The sequence below is a fragment of the Chlamydotis macqueenii genome, chromosome 26 (genome assembly GCF_036417535.1).
Source record: "Chlamydotis macqueenii isolate bChlMac1 chromosome 26, bChlMac1.mat, whole genome shotgun sequence".
In the NCBI taxonomy this organism is placed as follows: Eukaryota; Metazoa; Chordata; class Aves; order Otidiformes; family Otididae; genus Chlamydotis; species Chlamydotis macqueenii.
This window is the reverse complement of record NC_141581.1, coordinates 5,862,478-5,882,698: the sequence shown is the minus strand read 5'-3', so window position 1 is coordinate 5,882,698 and position 20,221 is coordinate 5,862,478. Positions and strand designations below refer to the sequence as shown.

Genomic DNA, 20,221 nt, shown 5'->3' with positions numbered 1-20,221 from the left:
GTTTTAGTACTACTCAGTGCTGTCCCAAGGAACCACCAGATACAAAAGAAATCGGAGAGATCGCTTCTCCCTTAAAACTGTCCAGCTGCGATGCACCAGCTGAAAACAAACCATCTGCTGACAAAGAGAGCCTCTGTAAAGGTGTCTGTAAAAGGCAATCCGCATGGAGAGTTTGTACCCGTCTGGGAAAAAACCCTCAATACCTTGCGTGGCACTTTGCAGCTCTTTCACCTACGCTCTAGAAGAGGAAAGCTACACCTTTTCTCCTAATCAGCACAGGAAATTAAGCGAAAGCCTAGGAAACACCAGAACAGAGTGACACCAGCCACCGCAGTTACCAGCACCGAGGGCAGTCGGAGATTAAGATTCTCAGAAGCCATGGGATGACGTCCACAACAGCGAACAGAACAACGTCAGCAAACAGCACATTGTGAACATTCCCCTCCTGCGTCGGTAGCGTCTCTCAGCACAGCTTGTTTGCAGGTGGCATGCAAGGAAAATAACGGAAGTCTGGTATTAAAAAAAAAACCCCAAACCTATACTGCCCAGAACCTCCACGAGAGGGGACCATCAGGACAGAAACAACAATCTGTTCTCTTGAAAGCAACCAGAAACCTTCCCACCTTCAGCCAGATCCTCGGCTGCCGCATCATACGGGCGCTTCTGGATAACCGTGCCATCCAGGGAGGCACTCACAGCCCGAGGAGACTCCGCGGGGCAGGGCGGCTGCACGACTCCCTGCTGAGCAGATCCTGCCTGACCCAAGAACTGCTCGGAGCTTCCCCGCCAAGCACCTTCCAGGGGCGGCACGCAAGGTGCGGGCACGGTTTGAATGCAACTGGAGAAGAGAGAAATTTGCTGCGGAACAGCGCTGCCAGGCTCCATCAGAGCTCTGGAACCACGAGGCGCATGGACCACCGCAGGGCTGCGCGTAATGTGCGATACTGGCAGCCAGGAAAGGCAGCAAACCGCCTCCAGAACTTCGTCAGAGAAGGTCGTAACGGCAACTCCCGGGTAAGAAACGGTTTAACGAAAGGAAGCCCGCTCACCCTCAGGACTGATTAAACGGAGCCTGAGCCAAGAACAGGGTTTTGTGGACAAAAATAAGAGTTTGATCCACTTTCCTGGACGTCTGTGATCTGTCACAGCAACGACCACAGAACAATAACGACATCTTTGCAGCTTAAAACTCCACTCAACGCTCTCCTTAGAAGCGTGTGAAAACGGAAAATGGTTGTAACTGGAACCCGTCTTCCAATTCATCATCTGCTCCTCAAAACTACAGCGGTGGCTCTATCCCTCGTGTGAGACAGGGGAGGTTACTGATACCACAAGCAAGAGTTGTATTGTAGCTGATAAGAGAAAAAGAAAAACACTAAAATATAAAAAAAACAACCAAGCCACACTTTTCTTTAAACGACTGATATCCTACTGGCTGCCCAGTCAGGCTTTGGTCAGCTCCTCGAACTCCACGTTGTTCAACCTGCTACGTGCGTTACCTTCTTCTAAAACAACAAAAATGGGAGCGGGAGCACAGAGCTAACTCGAGCAATAGATCAGGACCACCAAGCTTAACTCTACCACAGGAAAATCATTCCCATCTCAAGGGGCAGGCGCGGCTTCAGAGCTGCGTGATGTTTGATAGCAATTTCTAACGAAAAACGTGCGCTGCAGGATGTCACACACGCGACGTGAATCCGAGCCAGTCTGGACCGGCACTAGAAATCCAACTGCTACTGGAGGCTCCAAGGAGGAAAAAGGTTTTTATCTTTACCTTCTGACATTCCGTTTTTACAGGAGCTTTTCAGAAGTAGGGCAAAACCTGAAATCTTTGCATGCCACTAAGCACTGCTCCCCTCCTAAAGAGTCTGGGTAACGTGAAAAACACTAAACAGGAGGGCAAGCTGTATTTGTGCAAGTCCCCATCAGTAACTCCTAACACACCAGCCCGGACTTGCTCCTCAGCTCTGAAGCACACCAGTTACTGCATCTGCAAGCACTGAAACTCCCGACGGAAATCCACTGGAAATGTCATTACTTCAACACTCCGGAGCTCCAGAATAATTTATCAACAGCTCTGTGAAAAACATCTTGCTAACACCATCTCCTCCCAAAACATCACACGAGGTCTGTTTTGTCAACAGTACATCTTCTGGGGTTAATGATGTGGTGACTGCAAGAAAAAAAAAACCCAAACCACAAAACCCCTGGCTTAAATTATTAATCTAAAAATACATACCATGTTATCCAGCACACAGCCATTCTACTACAAAAAAGCAGATCTCTGCCTAATTGGAACAGTATGCCAGGTGTTCGGGGAGAGAAGTGCAGCAGTCACAAACAAGCCATTGCCAACGAAAAGCCATGCAAACACAAAGCTGAGAACTGCAAGCAGAGCTTTCCAACTCGTGTTTGAACAGGGAGACCCCCGTATCACAAACACACGCCTGGAACACCAGAGCAAAGAGATCTGGAGATGCGGAAAAATGAAAAGTCACTTCTGGTGAATGAGCCCTATGTGATTAAATTCAAACCACAGACTTTATTTTTAGGGCATGGCACTCCTCGTACCGATACGCCGCAGAGCGATTTAACCTCAGATTCATCAGAGGAAGAGGAGCAAGCGGGGGATGCCCGCCCGGCCACACCTACTTTACTCCGCTCCCGTCAGCCAGCGCCAGGCTGTTCCGCAACGGGCTCACTCTGCGGCTGGAACCAGTCTGCCGTCGCTCTTGGCAGATTTCTCTGCAGTTTAACGGATCTTGCTGTTTGGGAGCTGCCCCCATAATCACAACCAACCCAAATTTTTCTTCCAAACTGTTTTTTCTTCCCCCATTGCTTCTCTCCACACGTAGTATTTGCACCCACCGCCACAGATAGCTTGCTCGCCACCACTAGCTTTGGGTTCACTGATGGGGGCAGGAAAGCCGTCTCATTTTTAATTTAGCAAAAATAAAGAATTATGCGGGTATTTTTGAGAGGCCAACACTAAAGCAGGCAGGATTAATAAACCCTTTTCCTTTCAGGCAGATTTACGGTGTTTCCCTGGAAAACTACAAAACCTAAGGGAGTTTACAGGATGAAACAGGAAAAAGGACAGTCAGGCATGTGCTGCACTGGGGAGGGCTTGCTGCACTCCAGTCCTCTGGACTGACCAGTGGCAACAAGTCCGGGCACAAAACCAAGAAAGAAAAGTCAAGGGGGAAAGAAAATCAACCAAAAATCAACCTCGGATGAACTGCCCAGATGAGAACCGGACTGAGGCGTGCAGTAGGGCTGGCAGCAGCTCTGCTCTACGCGGCAGCCTAGAGCAACCGCTGCGCGCGTTTCTGAGCCACACGTGGAGCACAGCGGAACCGGCACGGGCAGGCGGGAGAGAGAGAAGTTAAGAAGCAATTAGGCAAGGGTTAAGAAAATCCAGACAGTCCTGACACTCGGATCTATCGCTGAGCTTACCGGCGACCTGTCTCTGGCTAATGGCAAGGAGAGACGAAGCTTCTGCTTTGGAACCATGAAGGGGCAGCACTTATTTAGATAGGATCCTCCTTACAGCCTTAAACGTTAAATGATGAAACAGAAAATGTATTTTCAGACTGTTGTGATGCTCAGGAAGAATCTCCTGCGCCTCGTTTCTGCAGGCGGGATGTGGGAACAGGGACGCCACACGGAGCTATTTCAGCAGCAGCAGGTTACTTCTGTACGAAAACGCACTCGCTCCCTCAGGTGAGGGCGCCTCCAAAGACCGCCCTGCTTTTTGCTGCCCTGCTGCCGGCAGATAAAACTTCCCCTTCCTAGGACTGCGCACACCCCAAGCTATGACCTGCGTGGGACACGGATGTGTACATACACAGGAAGGAAAATCAGCTAGCGTGCAAGAAAGCGTGTTTAGCAACCCATTCCTTGCGAGCCACAAGACACAACTGCTGATTTTCAGAGCGTTTTCTCCAGTGCTTTCTTTCAAAGTGTACGTTCTCAGGTAAAACAAGGTCCGGTTGGGAGGGCATCTGGCCACAGCAGGGACACTTTGTCCCACAGCAGGCACCCGAGTCTCCCTCTCTCTGTCCCCTGCCCTCCCAACCTTCTCCGCCAGCTCTGGCGAGATATCGCTAACTGAAAGGGCTCTACCTGGGGGTCCTGTGTGCGGTACACCCCACAGGAACAGCGGAGCTTTAACGGTGTTCAAATAGCAGCTTTGCTCGATGAAAAGGCAATTCACCAGCTATTGAATGACACTGCAGACAAGATGAAACACCGGCAATGCATGAGGCACACACAGTTACAGTGAGACAACTATGGGTCAGTAATGGAGAGACTCAACTAAAAACAAACACGAGAAGCAAGGCCTGTGGAAGCACAGAGTCCCTTACTTGAGGGGAGCTGCCAGGAGAGAAGCCTTGATTGGAGACAGGAGAGGTGGGAGACTGGTTGGCTGGGGAGCCAGCATTACTGCGGTACTGCTGGAGTGAAGCCTACAGAACAACACAGAATTAAAGACCATGGGATTGACGGAAGGCTGGAAAATTACAAACTTCCGGCATACACGGCTCGAGGAAGCGGGGAAAACCATCCTCTTCAGCAACTCCCGGCCACGTACGAAGACACGATTACTGTGAACAACGCCGCAAAAAGGAGAGCGTTAAGATACCAGTGTGGGACGGTCCTGTCCGACCGACCGGCCGAGAGCAGGGCAGGGCTGCTGTACGAGCAAAACTGCTGCAGTATTTTCTCACTGTTCTCAGATACGTTCAATTAAAAAAAAAAAAAATCTGGTCAGCCAACAATTTAGGGAAAAGAAGTACTGAAAGCTGGGAATAACTCAAAAATAATGTAATTTATTCTTCAGTTCAACTGCTAGACTCACACATTCCTACCCCGTGTTTACACTGCTCTGGAAATCCTTGCAGGACTCTGCCTGCTCTCAAGGTGCGTTACCAAGACGGAAGCGTATAACCACACAGACTGGAACCCTCCTCAGAGCTGCATTTTACCCGGGACATGGACCAGACGTCGTCTGAGAACTCACGCTGTTTCAGGTTTACATTAGTCACATTTACATTGTTCTCAGTCACCCTGAGAACACATTTTCAAAGATTTACCTTTATCTAATCATAAGGAACCCTGGATTTGAACAAATTAATAACCTTAATGGCACCCAAATAGAATTTTGCGCTAATTAAAATGAATAGCAAGTACAGCTCTTCTCATCATACTACCTTCAGGAATTAACAGATGATTGAGGAAAATCTGCAATCCAGTCGTTCTACGAAAAGGAGCAGCTGAATCGCACAGCTTTGCAGTGTGGGAGAACGCTGAACTACCAATGCTTGCTGACACCAAACTCCGTCAATCTCAAGAAAACATGTCTTAACCCTTTTTGTTAAGCCTTGCTGCTTGGGCACTTTAAGCAGACATCCAAACGACAGCAAAATTCATTGCTATATTGCTTACAAAACCCGTGTGAGACTGTAACACAGCTCCAACAGCGTTTTGATAAACTGCATTTAAATTTATTTAAGAATCATTTCAGTTGCTTTAAAAGATAAGCACAGCACCCTAAAAGTTAAGGTCATTAAAAAGTTTAGGAGAGAAAGCAACACAGATAGCAAAGAATGAAAATCAGAATAATCTGTACTGGCAGCTACATGAGCATTAGAGTCAGCTGCGCGGGTCAGCATCCTTCCTACTGCTGGATTTGCCCTTCCTCTTCTCCTGCCAGTCCTGAAAAGGAAGCAGCTTCTTTCAAGAAGCACTTATCAGCACAACTTGTTAAAAATTTCATCCACAAATTAAATCCACGACCCAGTGCTAGATCAGTGACAATGAGTTCTTCTCAGACCAGCTCCTGTCACAACGCTGCAGAAGGACACAACAGGTCGGGCGACCAGGCTGGGACACAGCAGGGCAGAACGAGCAGAGCGCGAGCTGTGAAACTCCGCCCTAGGCAGCCTGTAACCCTGATCTTGCTCTGCACTTGGGATTTTTATATGCAGAGAGACACAACGTTTTGTAACAGCCTGTGTTAAAACAGGCAAGGAGAAAAAACACCCGTGCATAAATCATTGCTATATGTAGGTATACACTGCATTTCCTCTGGGCACCTAAAGGCAGCCACAAATCCAGTTTTTGAAGACAACCATGGATGCTCTAAATTTCCTTAAAGTGAAAGGGTTCTAAACAGAGAAGGTACAGAAAATACCTGGTTCTCGCCAACTTTTGGGAAATGCTCGTTAGCAGGTTTCTTTATCAAAGGTCTGCTAACTCCCGCAGTCTACAGCGCCCTTTGTAACACACGGTGTCTTGGGGACACCGTCTAAGTCTCGTCTAGGCCTGCTGCAGCCTCTGCCTAGAAGCGTGCTGATTCCAAGGGCGGTCCAGCCCGAACTCTGACCCTACGCGCTGCGCTGCCAGGCTTCCAGGGGGAAAGCGCGACCGCTGCCAGCCCAAGCTTACCGAGTTGATGTCTATTCCCATGGACGGCTGGGTCTGGCTACCCGGAGGCGACTGCGGGATGGTTGAAGGTACCGTGACGGAGAGCGGGGGGAGCTGCGTTCCTCGCTGTAAGCCAGAGCTCTGCATCAAGGGAGTATTCTGAGGCAGGGTACTTGCCACCTGGGTCTGCTGCTGCTGCTGGGAAGTTGTCTGGGTGAAAAATGGATACGGGGGAAGCTGCTGCTCCAGAGACAATGCATCCATAGCCACGGCCTTCAAAAGGAGAATCAAAATCACCCGCACTGCCAGGTCATTTCCCCTCATTTCCAAGTCCATCAAGTTTCACACCAGGTGAACGGTACCAAGTCACTCTCATCTTGAACTTAAAAAAAGTGTTACCTAAAGCTTTCACAAACAGTCAAGAATATGTTTCCAAAGACTCGGTATCACCTCCAGCGTACAATAAACAAATACTCTAAAAGCCCAGCTGAATGTCCAGATCAGAATCGATAATCTAGTCAGTCGCACTCACACTTCTGAAACCAATTTTAAAAGCTAGCAGCTTCTCTCATGAATTAAAGAAATGTCTTTCAGAGTTCACAACTAACTCTGGGATGATGCCATTACAAAGTGTCCTAATAGATGTTTTTTACCACAGTTTTAGAAAAGCAAAAGTAAAACCTCTCCCTTTTTAAGGCTCTGAAGTAACAAATACATTTAAAGAAGAAAATTACAGAACAAGAGAGATGAAGTTACAGCCAGCCTCTTCCTCGGTAGAGTGAAACAATTAATCTGTGGCTGAAAAATTTTACTTCTCCGAGTTAAGTTCCTACCTGAGTAATTGGTGACAAAGGGGAAAGCGTAGGAGACATCTGCTGCGACTGTGGTCGCCGTGAGTCTGCACTCAGCGAGAGAGGGCTGACGGCTGGCTGACGATGCTGCTGGGAAGGGGCTGGCGGCGGCGTCATTCCTGCAGGAAGGAATCAGCCAGCTTAAACGGGAACAGAGCAATGGTTTATTGATACTTGTGCGGAGATAATTACCTCAACGATGAAAAATGAAAGGCGTAAGTGGACAACCACTTAATGCTAAGTGCTGAATGCGCCTTGGCCAATCAGGCTGAAACTCGTTAGCTAATTTGCAATTAATTTTGTCAGGCTGAAGAGCACCAGGATGAGAGGAAGGTCCCTGTGGTTTATCCTGGACCAAACCCAGTCACATCTGTTCAGGTTGGCGCACAGACACTGACTTGCCACAGAAACAGGCAGAGCAGCTCCAGAAACCACAGGTGCCATTCCCGCACGCCTGCCGGGCTGCACGCGCTGAACCCAGGAAAAGCACATTCCGCTCCATTCGCAAGGGCTCAGACTTCAGGAAGAAGGTAACAGATCATATAACAAGACTAATCAGAGAGCACTTGAGATATTATAAAAGCAAACACCCATTTAATGGAAAATGCAGAGGAAGAACTGGTTACACAGGAAGCACTCCCTTTCTAATGGCATAGCAGTGCGCAGGAAGGCAGGAAATATCCTTCACACTCTGAAGAGCCTCAACCTAGCGGGGGGTAGGGATAAACAATTCAAGCATTGTAATTTTGTTCAAATTCAAGACAAAAATCTGGAAGTTTTGAAGCCTCTCCCATTTTCTGCCTCACCCTAGAGGAACCAAGACACCCTGGAAAGTGATTTCAGGACAATCTAGCTAGCGAGCTGTTCCTCTCAAGCTGCCAGAGAGGAGGAATTCGTAAGAGCCTGCGAGCTCCGAGGCCCTTGGCAAATGTTCAAGGCTTCCAGGCAGGCTGCCAGGGAGCCAGGAAGTCCGGGCTGCCAAGGAGCCAGCAGGCAAACTGGCTCAAACCACAGCAACTCTGCAGACTGCCTGGCTTCCCCTGCAATGTTTTCAAACCCGACATCGTCTCACAGAACATGTCAGCGAACTGACAAACTTAAAAGCGCGAACGTGTCGCTTTTAGCTGCTGGGAGCTCTCTGTAACCCGCCTGTGTCTGTTCCCCCCTTCTCTCGGGGCCGCTGAGGGCACTGCCCGCGCTCCGCACAGAGCGCCTGCGAAAGGTGCAGGAGCATTTCCACGTTCTGCTGAAGAGCTGGAAGATGAGGAGAGGCGAGGAAGGTTTGGAGAAATCAGTTTAAAAAAGCACCAAACACTGACCATGCCAATGATTCAACTACGGGACAGTCTCCAAAGAGAAGCAGCAAAATCATCAAGGAGCGTATCTTTTCAGTGTGTTGTGTCTTTGATACATTAGGAAACGTTTTCAAAGCAATTATACACTTACTGGTTTTAGAGCATTTACTTTGCTAATTATGGGTACGGCAAAAAATGCGGCGACCCAATCTGGCCCAACTCCACGCAGGCAGGTTGTTCCTTTCTACACACAAAACAGCTCTCTTCCCACAGACTCGCTAAGCTTTAGCGGAGCGACAGCCCATCTCAAACTTTGCACAGTTCCTTTTGAGAGCAGAAAGCAGAAAGGATGCTGAGAGCTGCTGACCTACTCTGTACTCAAACTGTTAAGCCATCTTTTTGCCGCATTCTGAAATAGAACTGCTCAGTCATAACCCTAGACTGACCTGATGAGAATTATTTCCTTTTCCCAACGTTTGAGAGGATTTTTAAGCGGGTGAGGGAACCCTGCCTAACACAGGAAACACACTTGCATTTTTGGATACAACGCCTCATTTCTATTCTAGGAATCAACTGACTGCCACTGTCACTAGCAATAAAAAAATGCAACCCTCTTCGCAACTATTCAAGTAGGACCCAGTGAAATTATTTGAAAATAGCAATCACCAGTTCAGGCTCTTTGCCTATAAATTAACAAGTCCTGCAATTATCAGCTGATCAGTATGAATATTATACATTGCCAGCATGGCAAATAACATTTGTTTGTGCTTTGTTTTTTTTTTAAACAAAGCTATCAGTATGGCAAATGTCCAAAAACACCCCAACAAACCCAACTCAGACTCACCATGCTGAACAGCTCAGACAGCAACAGCACCGGAGGAGAACTTGCCACAACCACCACATTCTAGGAAGGCAACAAATTCAGCACAAAGGCTCTACAGCGAGAGCTCTGAGAGGTTCCGGTGTGCGCTTGGTACTGCCTCCCAAAGCCTCGCTACATTATGTAGCCTGAATATTCAGGATATTTTCAAAACCTAAGCAGCCAAGCTTACAAAAACAGGCACACCTCGTAAAGGCTCCACATTATTCCTGACTGCTCAAAAGAGAAAATTTGCTTCGGATGAAGCAAGCAATATTCGCTCTCCAAAAGAATCCTCATGCTTAAGAAAAAAAAAAAACAAACAAACAACAATTCTAAAGGAATTAAAACAAAAGGCCTACTTAAGGTATTTCCGTAACACAAGTACTGCTGGGGTTAAGTACAATGAATCACCAGGGAGGCAGCTTTGGGTCCTTGTATCTCCTGTAGTCCTACGCATAAAATAAACAAAAAAAACACCCCAAAAAGCAGATTTGGGCACCAAGAACTCAAGAAAAATGAAAGACAATTCATAAGCCATAAAATAAATACAGCTTTCTCACTTTTTCGTACAGAAGTGGCTTGGTAAAACTTGTTTACAAGGAAACGTCAACCAACGGTGAAGCGCAATCCCCTCTCGGACAGAACAGCAACGTTCAGCGGTGCAGCTTCCATAACCTAAGTGCCGCATCACGGCCAATGTGTGAAGCACCTCGCAGTTACGCTCTTACCCTGACTGGCAGTGCTGATGCCCAAGTGAGTCAGGTTGGCAGCAAGATTTCCGGTGCTATTGGAGCTACTCAGGGCTGGGAATGTGGATTCCTCGGGATCTAGCGGCGTCGGGAGAGGGGAAGGGAAGTGGATGTTTGTCAGGTCTGGCAGGGAGCCGCCCGTGTTATGCGTAGCAGGAATCAGTGTTGTAGTGTTTTCCTGGTCAGCTGATGGAAAGATGCTAAATAAAGGAGAGAGAGGGAAAAAAAAAAAAAAAAAAAAGACACAACTCAATTTAAATTTCAGCCTGGACAGACTTTTATAAAATCTTTTTAAAAAACAAAGGTGCCATATACAAAACTATCCATTGTATTCCTGAAAACCAGAGCTGTAACCGGGTCACTCGGAGGGTCTGCCTTGTCTCATCACAGTGCTACACTGCCCAAGGGCTTTTCAGAAAACTCACAAACAAGAGCACATTCAATATGCAATGTTCTTTCTCAAACATCTCAATGCTCTTTAAAAAACTATTTGCTCAAAACTTACTTGATTCCTGGAACTTCACAGGATTTAGGTCTTGATGACCCCGTCTGAAACAGAAGGAAGACACTTTTAAAGGCAAAGGTACCGCGAGAGATAGATTTGAATTAGTCAGCTTTATTTAATGTAATACATTGGAGCTACTCTTCCACACAAGAGCTCTGTGAAGCTCTTAGAAGATATCTGTCACCTCTTTTGCTTTACTGGCCCAACAAGCCCCAAGCTGAAGGAGTTTGTCCTGATACAATCAAAACACGTGCATGCACACACGGACATAAAGTGCCTTTCCGAGCAAATGTTTGGAGATTTGTTGCTAAATACAGCATTTAATCTCTCATCTCTGCAAGTAGTTTGTTTTGGTTGACAATATTTAGAGCATTAATTTACCTAATTATGTTCAGAAAATACAATCTGTATACTCTGAAATGTGAGATTCCTACCTTTTTAGTGTCCCATCCTTGCTTAGAGAGGGTTTTGTCTGCCTCAGAGGTGGTTTCCTCCATTCCAGGGACAGTCAGCAATAAAACTAAAAATTGAGAACAAAGGGATCGTATCATAACAGTAACCTTCCCAGTAAGAAATGTTCAGATTAGAAGTTTAACCACTGGAAAACTCTTCAGTAACCTATTATCGGTGGGAATGAAACAGCGGCACTCTGCTGTTATGAGATTAAAATTAAAAACAAAAAACAACCAAAACCAAACACCAGAAGATACTAAAGCTCTATTTAATTAGCAAGGGGACGTTATCAGCTTCAAAAACACGCCCAAATAATGCTCCAAAAAATTTTGGCCTCCAATTTAGACTGCTCAGATCTAAATGGAAGACTGTATTTCGGGACCTGGTTTTTCCTGTCTTTTGCATTTGGCACAAGTGAGGTGCTCCTGGCACAGCTAACGGGTGGCCCACAGGATAATTCCAGTGGGGGAAAAGGGACCATCTCCCCTGGGACAGAGAAACGCTATAAGGCTGTTACTTCTCCGTATTCCAAGCACACTTCTTTGTTCAAAGCCATCAACTGTTTCATCATGCTAACAGCATGTTCAGGTGACAAAGAAACATGAAAAGAGAGCCCAGTCAGAGATGTTCCAACAGAAGTCTCTCACTGGTGATTACAAACCCGTACTTATGCAGCACTGTTTCAGATGATGGTTATTTAATATTTTACAGCTCTAGATGTATCTGGAAGAGCCGCAGTACAGCGCACACGCATCCCGGTGTTGCATGTTCACCTGTCTCTGGGGGTTGTTTAAGGATTACATTTCTCCACACAGATTTAAGAACTTTTAATCTCCGCCTCAACCTGGCAGCAGAACCAGGGCCAGCAGAGGGCACCAGAACTGCTGGTGCGGAGGCTGCGCTGCTGCAGCTCCAACCAGAAACGTTACCAGTGCGGTTTGTGAGCGTCGCTTCCGAGGGTACGCTCGCTAGTGCCTGCAATCCCGCCAGTCAGAACCAGATGAAGCCCTGCCACTTCACGATACTGCCTCGCTGACTCTGAAATGCCTGTGATCTCCACACTTGTCTGGACGTTACTACAAACTGCAGACCTCTGGTACCGCGAGAGCGGTCTGATCACCAACATCCCACAACCCTGACTGCTTCTTCCCACGGGGCCAGGTCTCAGAAGAACAGAAATAAGGGGTTCAGGAAAACATTCTGTCTTAGCTTTGTATAATCTTTGCTGGGTTTCGGTACCGGCAGAGTAAACACGCTCCTTTGCTCCAATTCCTGGCGCCTGAATCCAGAAAGTGTTACGCACACGTGTATTCATGGGAACAGATGAACACCAACACACGTGCATAGAATCTGAAGTACATTGCTTTGAATGTTACAAATATTTTTACCGGTTTTCTCCGTTTACCTCTTTTCTGCTGCATGTCCTGTGACCCTCCTGAAAAGGATTCTTGTTGAGCTGGAGTCATGGTACTCTGGTGCAAGGCAGAATCGGAATTTGTCCTGAAAGGAAGGCAACAAAATATTTTTATTGTCAGTTTCTCTAAACAAAAGAATGCTTAATCTCAGATAAATGTCTGAGTAAAACCTGAATACTCTGCATTAAAAAAACAAAATCTATATATGGCATATACCAGGCACAATTTCCTTGTGAAACAATCAATTTGCAGAACAAATTAGTTCAAGGTTGAAGAGCAATTGTTTCAATAACGGGATTGAGAGGAATACAGGATAAATTGGTTGCCATCGTTAGAAAATAATTTGATATGCTTTGTTCAGATTACGCATGATCAAATAACGCCATTTTTAAGTTGCAAGCTGCTTATATATCTTTGGTTACGCTAATCTTTGAACGTAAAGGATCCCTGCCCCAGAGGGAGGGAAAATGACTGGTTCAGGATGCAAGTATGTTGTGGAGACAGGAACCTCCACGGTCAACGCATCTCTCACGACGAACTGTCCTTCGCTTGGGAGCGTAGGCCACCACGTAGGCAACTCGGCACCTCCAACGTCAGGAGGATGAAAGGGAGGAACAGCCAGCTTGGCGCGCCTTCCTGCGAGGGCAGACTAGCCCAGCCTCCGCGCAGTGAGGAATATCCACGTCTTTTACAACTCCACAATTTTGGGGTATGCCTCGGAACACCCAGCAAGGTTTACCCTTAAAAAGATTAGCTGACACACTTTAAAAGCGAATCATCTAAAAGAACAAGCATAATGGAAGAAAAAAAATATTTGGTTTCTAAATTGAGGAAGTCATGGCGGTTCAGACGACCAGCTGCTGTGGGAACAAGAAAGGCCTTTGTTGCACACGGAGGTGCTATCAGAGAACACGGTCCGAACACCAACACACGCACACAACTGCGCTACTGACCTTCTCCAGCTTGTGTCTGACGGAGGCGACAGGTACACAGTGCCGTACGGACAGCTGTCCACGTGATGCCACCGGTTAAGGGCAAGAACACCACTTCTCACTTAAGTAGGAGGCCTATTTGAAATGTTTTCCTGAGGAATAATTCCAACTACCCTGTCAGAACCACTGAGCTCACAGGAGAAAGGCAAGCAGACTCCCTACGGGGAACAGACTGACTTTAAAAGGACACTCAAAATAAAATATTATCTGGATCATTGTAATGTTTAACAGGACAATCATCCTCCTTTTCCCTTTCTGAGCATCTAACTCTTCCCTGAGAAGCCACCACCTCTCCCCTCTTCCACTCACACGGCCCCTGTAGCCCCATCAAGCCAGCCAGACCGCGGCACATTTTAAGCCAGTCAGAAATAATAAGCTAATTCATTTTCACAAACGGCAAGAAGAAATAGCACTTGGCAAACGCTAAACTGATGAATCAACTTGTGATAAAATGCACAATGAACTGCAAAGAATTATTCTGGTTTGGATTTACCCAGTTCTGAAGGGAAACTCAGTTTCTCCAAGACTGCCTTGCCTTTTCCATCAAAGGATCTCAGTCCTTCTCAGCGTCATGCCTATCATCATCCCCACTCAGGGCTGAGGAAACAGAGAAAGGTAACTGCTCACTTTACAGAACAGGGGGTATTTACAGAGTAGACCACAGCACAGGAAAAGTAGATGACATGAACTGCACGGAGATGGGAAGCAGCTCTGCTGACAGAAGAGGAGGGGAGGAAGAAGGGAACTGTACAAACTGAGAACTGTGGTACTGTTGAAAAGGTAAGTGTTCACTGCCAGCTCACACACCAAAGGATATTTGTCTGCCGTGCTTATCCACAGAGAGGGGGCGTCGATGCGGGGAGCCGAGGCGGTTTCTGTCACGGTACACTCTGTCCACCAGTCCGTGATGCCGGGTTGTTCTGCTCGTGTCCAAGCCCGACGACTGAAAAGGAGTCTGAGAGAGACACACGGCGTCAGAAGCAGAAAGGTACACGCGCGAGCAGTCTGCCCAGAACTATTTCACATTGTGTGCAAGGCTGTATTACTCTAGGGAACAAAACTCAAAAAAAGATACAGACAAGTGTAACCATGTAAATTTTTCCTCCAACAAGGTTTCGCTACAGCCATGGAAAGCAATTACCACGGCTATCTCTTCCAGACAGAGATCAGAGAGCAGCGGAGGCAGCCCACGCCAGACCTGCCCTCCCAAATCAGCACTGCTCTCCAACCTTTGCACCTCTAAAACACCACCGCTGAGCACGGCAGGGAGCCTGCTGCCAACGGCTGTTCGCATTCCCTCGGCGTGGCATGCAGCATGCACCCAGAAGGAACATGCTGGCAGTCAGGGCTTACGCTACAAGGGCAGGAGATGCAGGAAGAGGATGCACAGCGAGCCTGAGACCCGCCAGAACACGGCATGTTCTCTCAAAACTTCCTTTCACCCCTCCTTTCCGCGTAATTATTTTAAGGGGACACTGATAGAATTAAAAGAAAAAGAAAAGCAGTTTCCTTCCTCCTCTGTGTAGAAAAAGTTATAGCATCCAATAGTTTTTAAGTGATTTTCTCTTAATTCAGACTGTGCAGTGAGCCTAGGTGGGCAGAGTCCACCTTTAATCTTGTTGGCGCCTGTGGCTTGAGAGCATTTACTTGTCAGCAAGGGATTTCAGAGAAACGGCAGAGAAAGGACAGGGAAGATGAATTCCCAGGCTCACTGGAAAACTTCTCCTACGTTTTCAAAAGCCCTTCCCAGTGTATACCTGCGGGGGGGAAAAGGAAGTACGGAACGGTCAACCTCTACTCGTACTTCAGCAGCAATTTATGGGTCTCCAGGGGAAAAAAAAAGCTACACAGTCTTCCACTCCCTGCCAATGTGAGCAGCTTTGCTGAGTCCCTCAACACCATCTGTTTGGAAATCCAAAATTTCCTCCTCCATTCAGGTGCTGCACGTGGCAAATGCACTGTCCTGCCTGCCAAGCCACGAAACCATCTGGCTTCCACATTTAAAAAAAAAAAAAAAAAAAAAAAGGTTAAAGTGTCCAGCTTTGGCTGTTCAATGATTATTTCTAAAAAACTTCTACATTTCTTTTTAAATGTTTTGTTCACAATAACTTTTTAAAAAGAGTCCTTCTACTACTTTAACCTTTTTTCTGTTTAGCAAACCTTCGCCTCCTCTCCCTCTAGGCACACGCGGCCTGTGCCCACACAAAGGGACGCAGAGCGGCTGCGGGGTTTATCCTCTCCTTTCGGGGCCAGCACTTCGCATGACGGCACTAGCAGGAGAGCACAGTGACTTCCAACTGCACTTGCAGCCACTAAGATCGCAGCGTTTCGCTTCAGTTCCTTAGCAAACACGACTCTCTTGTACAAAGACTTAGGAACCTCAAGTCACAGCATCTCAATTTTACCTAATTTTAACTAAAACATGTCGGTTTAATCTCTGCTGCAAACACTAAACAAACATCTAGTTCTGCCTAACTGCCATCACAGAACTGGGAATATTCGTAACGCCAGAATAACAACTAAAGGTCTCAAACTCTTCTTTGTACTGTTGTTACACCAATTCTACCCCAAGAGGCAGTAAAATCTGCAAACGTGCAGGCTTGGAAGGTCAACAGGAGAAGCAATTTCCTATGTCAGTGGTCCCAACCACAGTGTTACTAAAAAAGGAGAAGCCAATTTAAAGCACACAGTATGCAGACCTCACCTGGAATTCAAAGGAAGCCAATGCACACTAGTATACAGACAAAAACTTGAACACAAAAATGGTTCAGAATAAGTTTTCCCTTTTTTGGCATAACTCCCACACAAAAACACAACCAAAGTCTAATCTGAGCGCAACAGAGGCACAAGTAAACACGGACCAGGTCCCGTCACAGGGCTACAATTTACAGAGCGAGGGATTTGTGGGCAACACTGTTCTCTGGCTTTCCAGGAACAAAGATCCCAAGCGAATTCCTAACTTGCTGAGGGAAACCAGCAAGAACACAAACACTGGCGAAAATGAGCATCACCTCCAACAGGTCTGGCTTCTCTCAGCAACCAGCCCATGAAACTTACTCTGGGCCAAACACTGGGCAACGACCTGCACCAAAACCCCCATCTCCGCAAGGCACGCGGTAGTTAACTATAGCAACCAACCGCGGTAAACAAAAAAAAATAGAAGCGATCTGAGCATCTATTTTATCTGGAAAATGAAAAACTAGAACTGTTTCGCTTCCCTGAAAAACAGTCACGGATTTGAGATCAGAACCAGAACTCCAAAAAGTATTTTTAGAAAAGCAGCTAAATACAGACAGGAAGGAAAATGCTCAGTGCTTGAAAGCAACAGTGTCCCTCTCAAGATTTACCAAGACACAGACTTAAGGAATCAAAACAAGCCAGGTGGATGAGGGGGGAAGAGAGGAGCGGTACCTACTGCCAGTTTACAGTGCGGTGCCCGCGGTGACAAGCAGCTTTGGGTAACCATTCCGCCTTTCCCGCCGGAGGTTAACATGCAGGCTAAGCGCGCATGCTCGGAGATTGCTTCCATCACAGGCCAGGACAGTACCAAAAAAACCACCAAACGAATCCCCCAGAAACCAGACGTGACCACACGGCAGACCAGAGCAAGTCCAGGAGTCTGTACAGGAGTCATTATGCATGTTCCAAACCGGGATGCATGGCAAAACCTGTATTTATGTGACAGACCGTAACTCCTTTGGGCCGGTGAATCAAACAAATACTGCGCATACCAGAAAGTGTAACGTGTGCTGAAATACGTATCTGCCTGGGCAAACAGCACACCAGTCCGAAATACGTATTTGCACAAACCTAAGTACTTGTTTACCAAAGAGACAGGAACTGCTCCAAAGGCTTCTGCCAGAGCTCCGTTGTGCTGTAAATGCAAAGAACCAAGATTCTCAGACACTGCCGCTCCCAGGGACCCAGACAGGCTTCACCTGATCGGCACATCATACGAGTATCTTTTGGCAATTTCATTGTACGTTAGCTTAGAACTGAAAACCCTGGAAAGCATTCACCACTAATTCAAACACACGGGTTTATTTTGCTGCGTGGCACCATTTGTTACCTGTAACAGTATCAACTTTTGATTTTTGTGTGTGTGAAAAAACACATGAAGATCTGGATTTGAAGGACGATTTGTTTCCGTATCCTCCTCTAGTCATTCACGCATTTCTGAATACTCCCTTTCAAGCACTCCATCAGCTTCAGGACTAAAACAGTCTACGTAATAACCGTCAGTAACGGCCAGCAAGCACAAAAACACTTAAATACTACTGCTTAAAAAGAACAGTGACTACCAACCTCCTTAAAAAGAGACTGAAGACAAAACCTTGACGAAACCCAATGCTTGTGGAGTAACACTAAGGACTTCATAACGTTACAAACCTCTGCTCTGTATTCCCTAAAGGCAACCAGATTAAATAGACGTTTTCTTCTCCTCATGCACAGGATTAAAGCTTTAGACCTCCACAAATTCAGCTGCCTACGTGTATTTCAGAAGGCAGAGGACGTCATCAATAGTTTCCTCTGTGTTTATTAAGCCAGCCTTCATCAGAAAGCCACAAACTGCAAGATTTACTACTTACCACATCCTTGTCAGAGAAAACGTAAACGTTACTACTTAAAAAGGGAAAACGAATGCAGAAATTTTAATTATTTTGAGCATCCTAAATCAACTAACTATAGAGATCAGGAGTCCCAGAAGCAGCCGTCACCTAACCCTGCCCGCAGCACACCATCTTCTGTCCCGATGTGCTCACTGACAGAGCCACGCTCACACAAACCACTGATTTTCTGCTTACAGCGCGTTACCCTCTGGAGCCACCACAGCGGGGCAAAGAAAAGCCAGCACACCCCTACATTTACTTTCAGCCAGCCCAAAGAAGAGTGACCATTCTGGTACCAGTTTGTGTCCCATTTCCCCCTTCTCCTCTCCTAAGATCCGTGCGTTATTCCCACGGAACGCACACTCTGCCATGGAGCACCTTCTTCCACACCCCCTCTCCCAGCGCTTTCCACCTCGCCTTGCGCTATTTGCTTCCCCTTTTGCTTTGAGCATACAGTATCTGCACACAAGATTTCGCTACGAATTTGGTGGCGAACACCCCCACCACCATGAATATTCACTGACAAAGAACCTGCGTGGCCTCTGCACATTCTTCACACAAAGGCATCACAGCTGGGGACAGGAGAACCGGTATCTTAACCCCTACGGATATACGATAGAAAAATATCCACATATCCCACACACAACTATATTTCATTCCAAAAGAGCAAAAGTTTTTAAAACAGCGTGATTTGCTGAGGCCACGGTGCTATAATCTGAACCAGCAGCTACCTCATGGTCTCCTGCGAGGAAAAAATACCACGCAAGCACAGCATTAATCAACAAAAAGAAAGAAACACCTTATTAAACCCACCTGGAAGGGCAGATCCATGGCACTGTTTCCAATCTGATTCACATTTGGCAGCGACCCACCATAGTACTGGCCACGACTCTGTCCCAGTTGCAAATACTGGGTTTTCTGCAGCTGTAACTGAAAGAAAAGGAGGAGGAAACGTAAGAGCAAGTAATTTAATTTTCAACTGTTTCAACTGACTCAGCTCAACACCACGTCCATTATCACCGAGAACGGATGCCACCTACAAACAGCATGAACTCAACTGCAGCGAGGAGATGTCACCCTTCTCCAGAAAGCACAGCTGGCAAACCGCCACGTTAGATCTTGAGTGATGGCATCAAGCGAGGAAGAAAAATCCACTTCCGAGGGCCAATTTCCAAGAAATAACCACCACCTGAAGCAGGAGCCACCTGCTGCTCTGAAACCGGGACGTACAAACCCCTGTCAGTCTGATCGTGGCTCTAATACCCAAATTAAGCAGCTGACCACGTGTGACACACAAATAAGAAGGGCATCCTAATTTAGTATACCGAGGACACTGCTGAACCAAGCACTGGATCTCTCAGCAGTGCCGGCCACAGAGACGCTACAGCGAGTTGTACTTTCCACCACGAGGTAAGGGTTCTTGTTGCGCACATCAGAAAAAGCTCTGTAGGAAGGGCACAGACACGGGCTTACAAACAAAATCCGACCAACTAAAGAAAAAAACAGTAAATAGTTCCTTACTGAACAGCTATAAGGCAAATAAACGCGACGGCCTGCAAAGCTGCAGTAAATGCCAGGTACGCACCACCCTTCAGCTCTGAATGGCACGGCCCTGCTGAAACACCCCCGCGCGCTCCCCAGTAGCTGTACAAATTCCTGGCATACAAAAAAAGCGTGCAGAGAAGGTTGGTTGTTTCTTTTCTACTCAAACATCAACTTATTTTCACTGTCGCTGCTTTCAGAAGACTACGCTGTCTCAATAGCTCATGAATAAGACCTACAATTTTTAATTAAACTTTTGTTAGTGACCGTTCTCAGTTTTTTACTTTAGTAGTACCAATATTTAAAATAATTTCTCATTCAATTCTGTAACGCTCCCACCCAATACATCTACAGATTTAACACCACGCCGCTACCCAAGCTCTCTTTTACACTGACAAAGCAGAATTTGCAATCGTCTCGGCACAGCCATCCTGCTCCTGGGAACGCATCTTCCAAGGACTCAAGAAACTACAATTCAAGGAGCAAAGAAATGGGCTTACATAAGTTCCCTCTCCTCC

At 46.7% G+C, this 20,221-nt stretch overlaps 1 protein-coding gene across 4 annotated transcripts in view; it reads right to left on the bottom strand.

Annotated features, from left to right (window-relative positions):
• Positions 1–20,221, bottom strand: part of CRTC1 (CREB regulated transcription coactivator 1) — a 41,687-nt gene that overhangs the window by 2,937 nt on the left and 18,529 nt on the right. For 2 of the 4 annotated variants that reach the window (XM_086767088.1, XM_086767087.1), the window contains exons 2-11: positions 18,975–19,091; positions 14,369–14,506; positions 13,513–13,574; positions 12,550–12,644; positions 11,126–11,211; positions 10,692–10,735; positions 10,166–10,386; positions 7,263–7,399; positions 6,451–6,702; positions 4,368–4,469 (exon numbers count right to left, since the gene is read on the bottom strand). In XM_086767088.1, the coding sequence (XP_086623214.1) occupies positions 4,368–4,469; positions 6,451–6,702; positions 7,263–7,399; positions 10,166–10,386; positions 10,692–10,735; positions 11,126–11,211; positions 12,550–12,644; positions 13,513–13,574; positions 14,369–14,506; positions 18,975–19,091 (1,254 nt within the window). The remainder of the gene's footprint in view (positions 1–4,367; positions 4,470–6,450; positions 6,703–7,262; positions 7,400–10,165; positions 10,387–10,691; positions 10,736–11,125; positions 11,212–12,549; positions 12,645–13,512; positions 13,575–14,368; positions 14,507–18,974; positions 19,092–20,221) is intronic. The other 2 variants (XM_086767089.1, XM_086767090.1) reach the window with 1 other exon arrangement.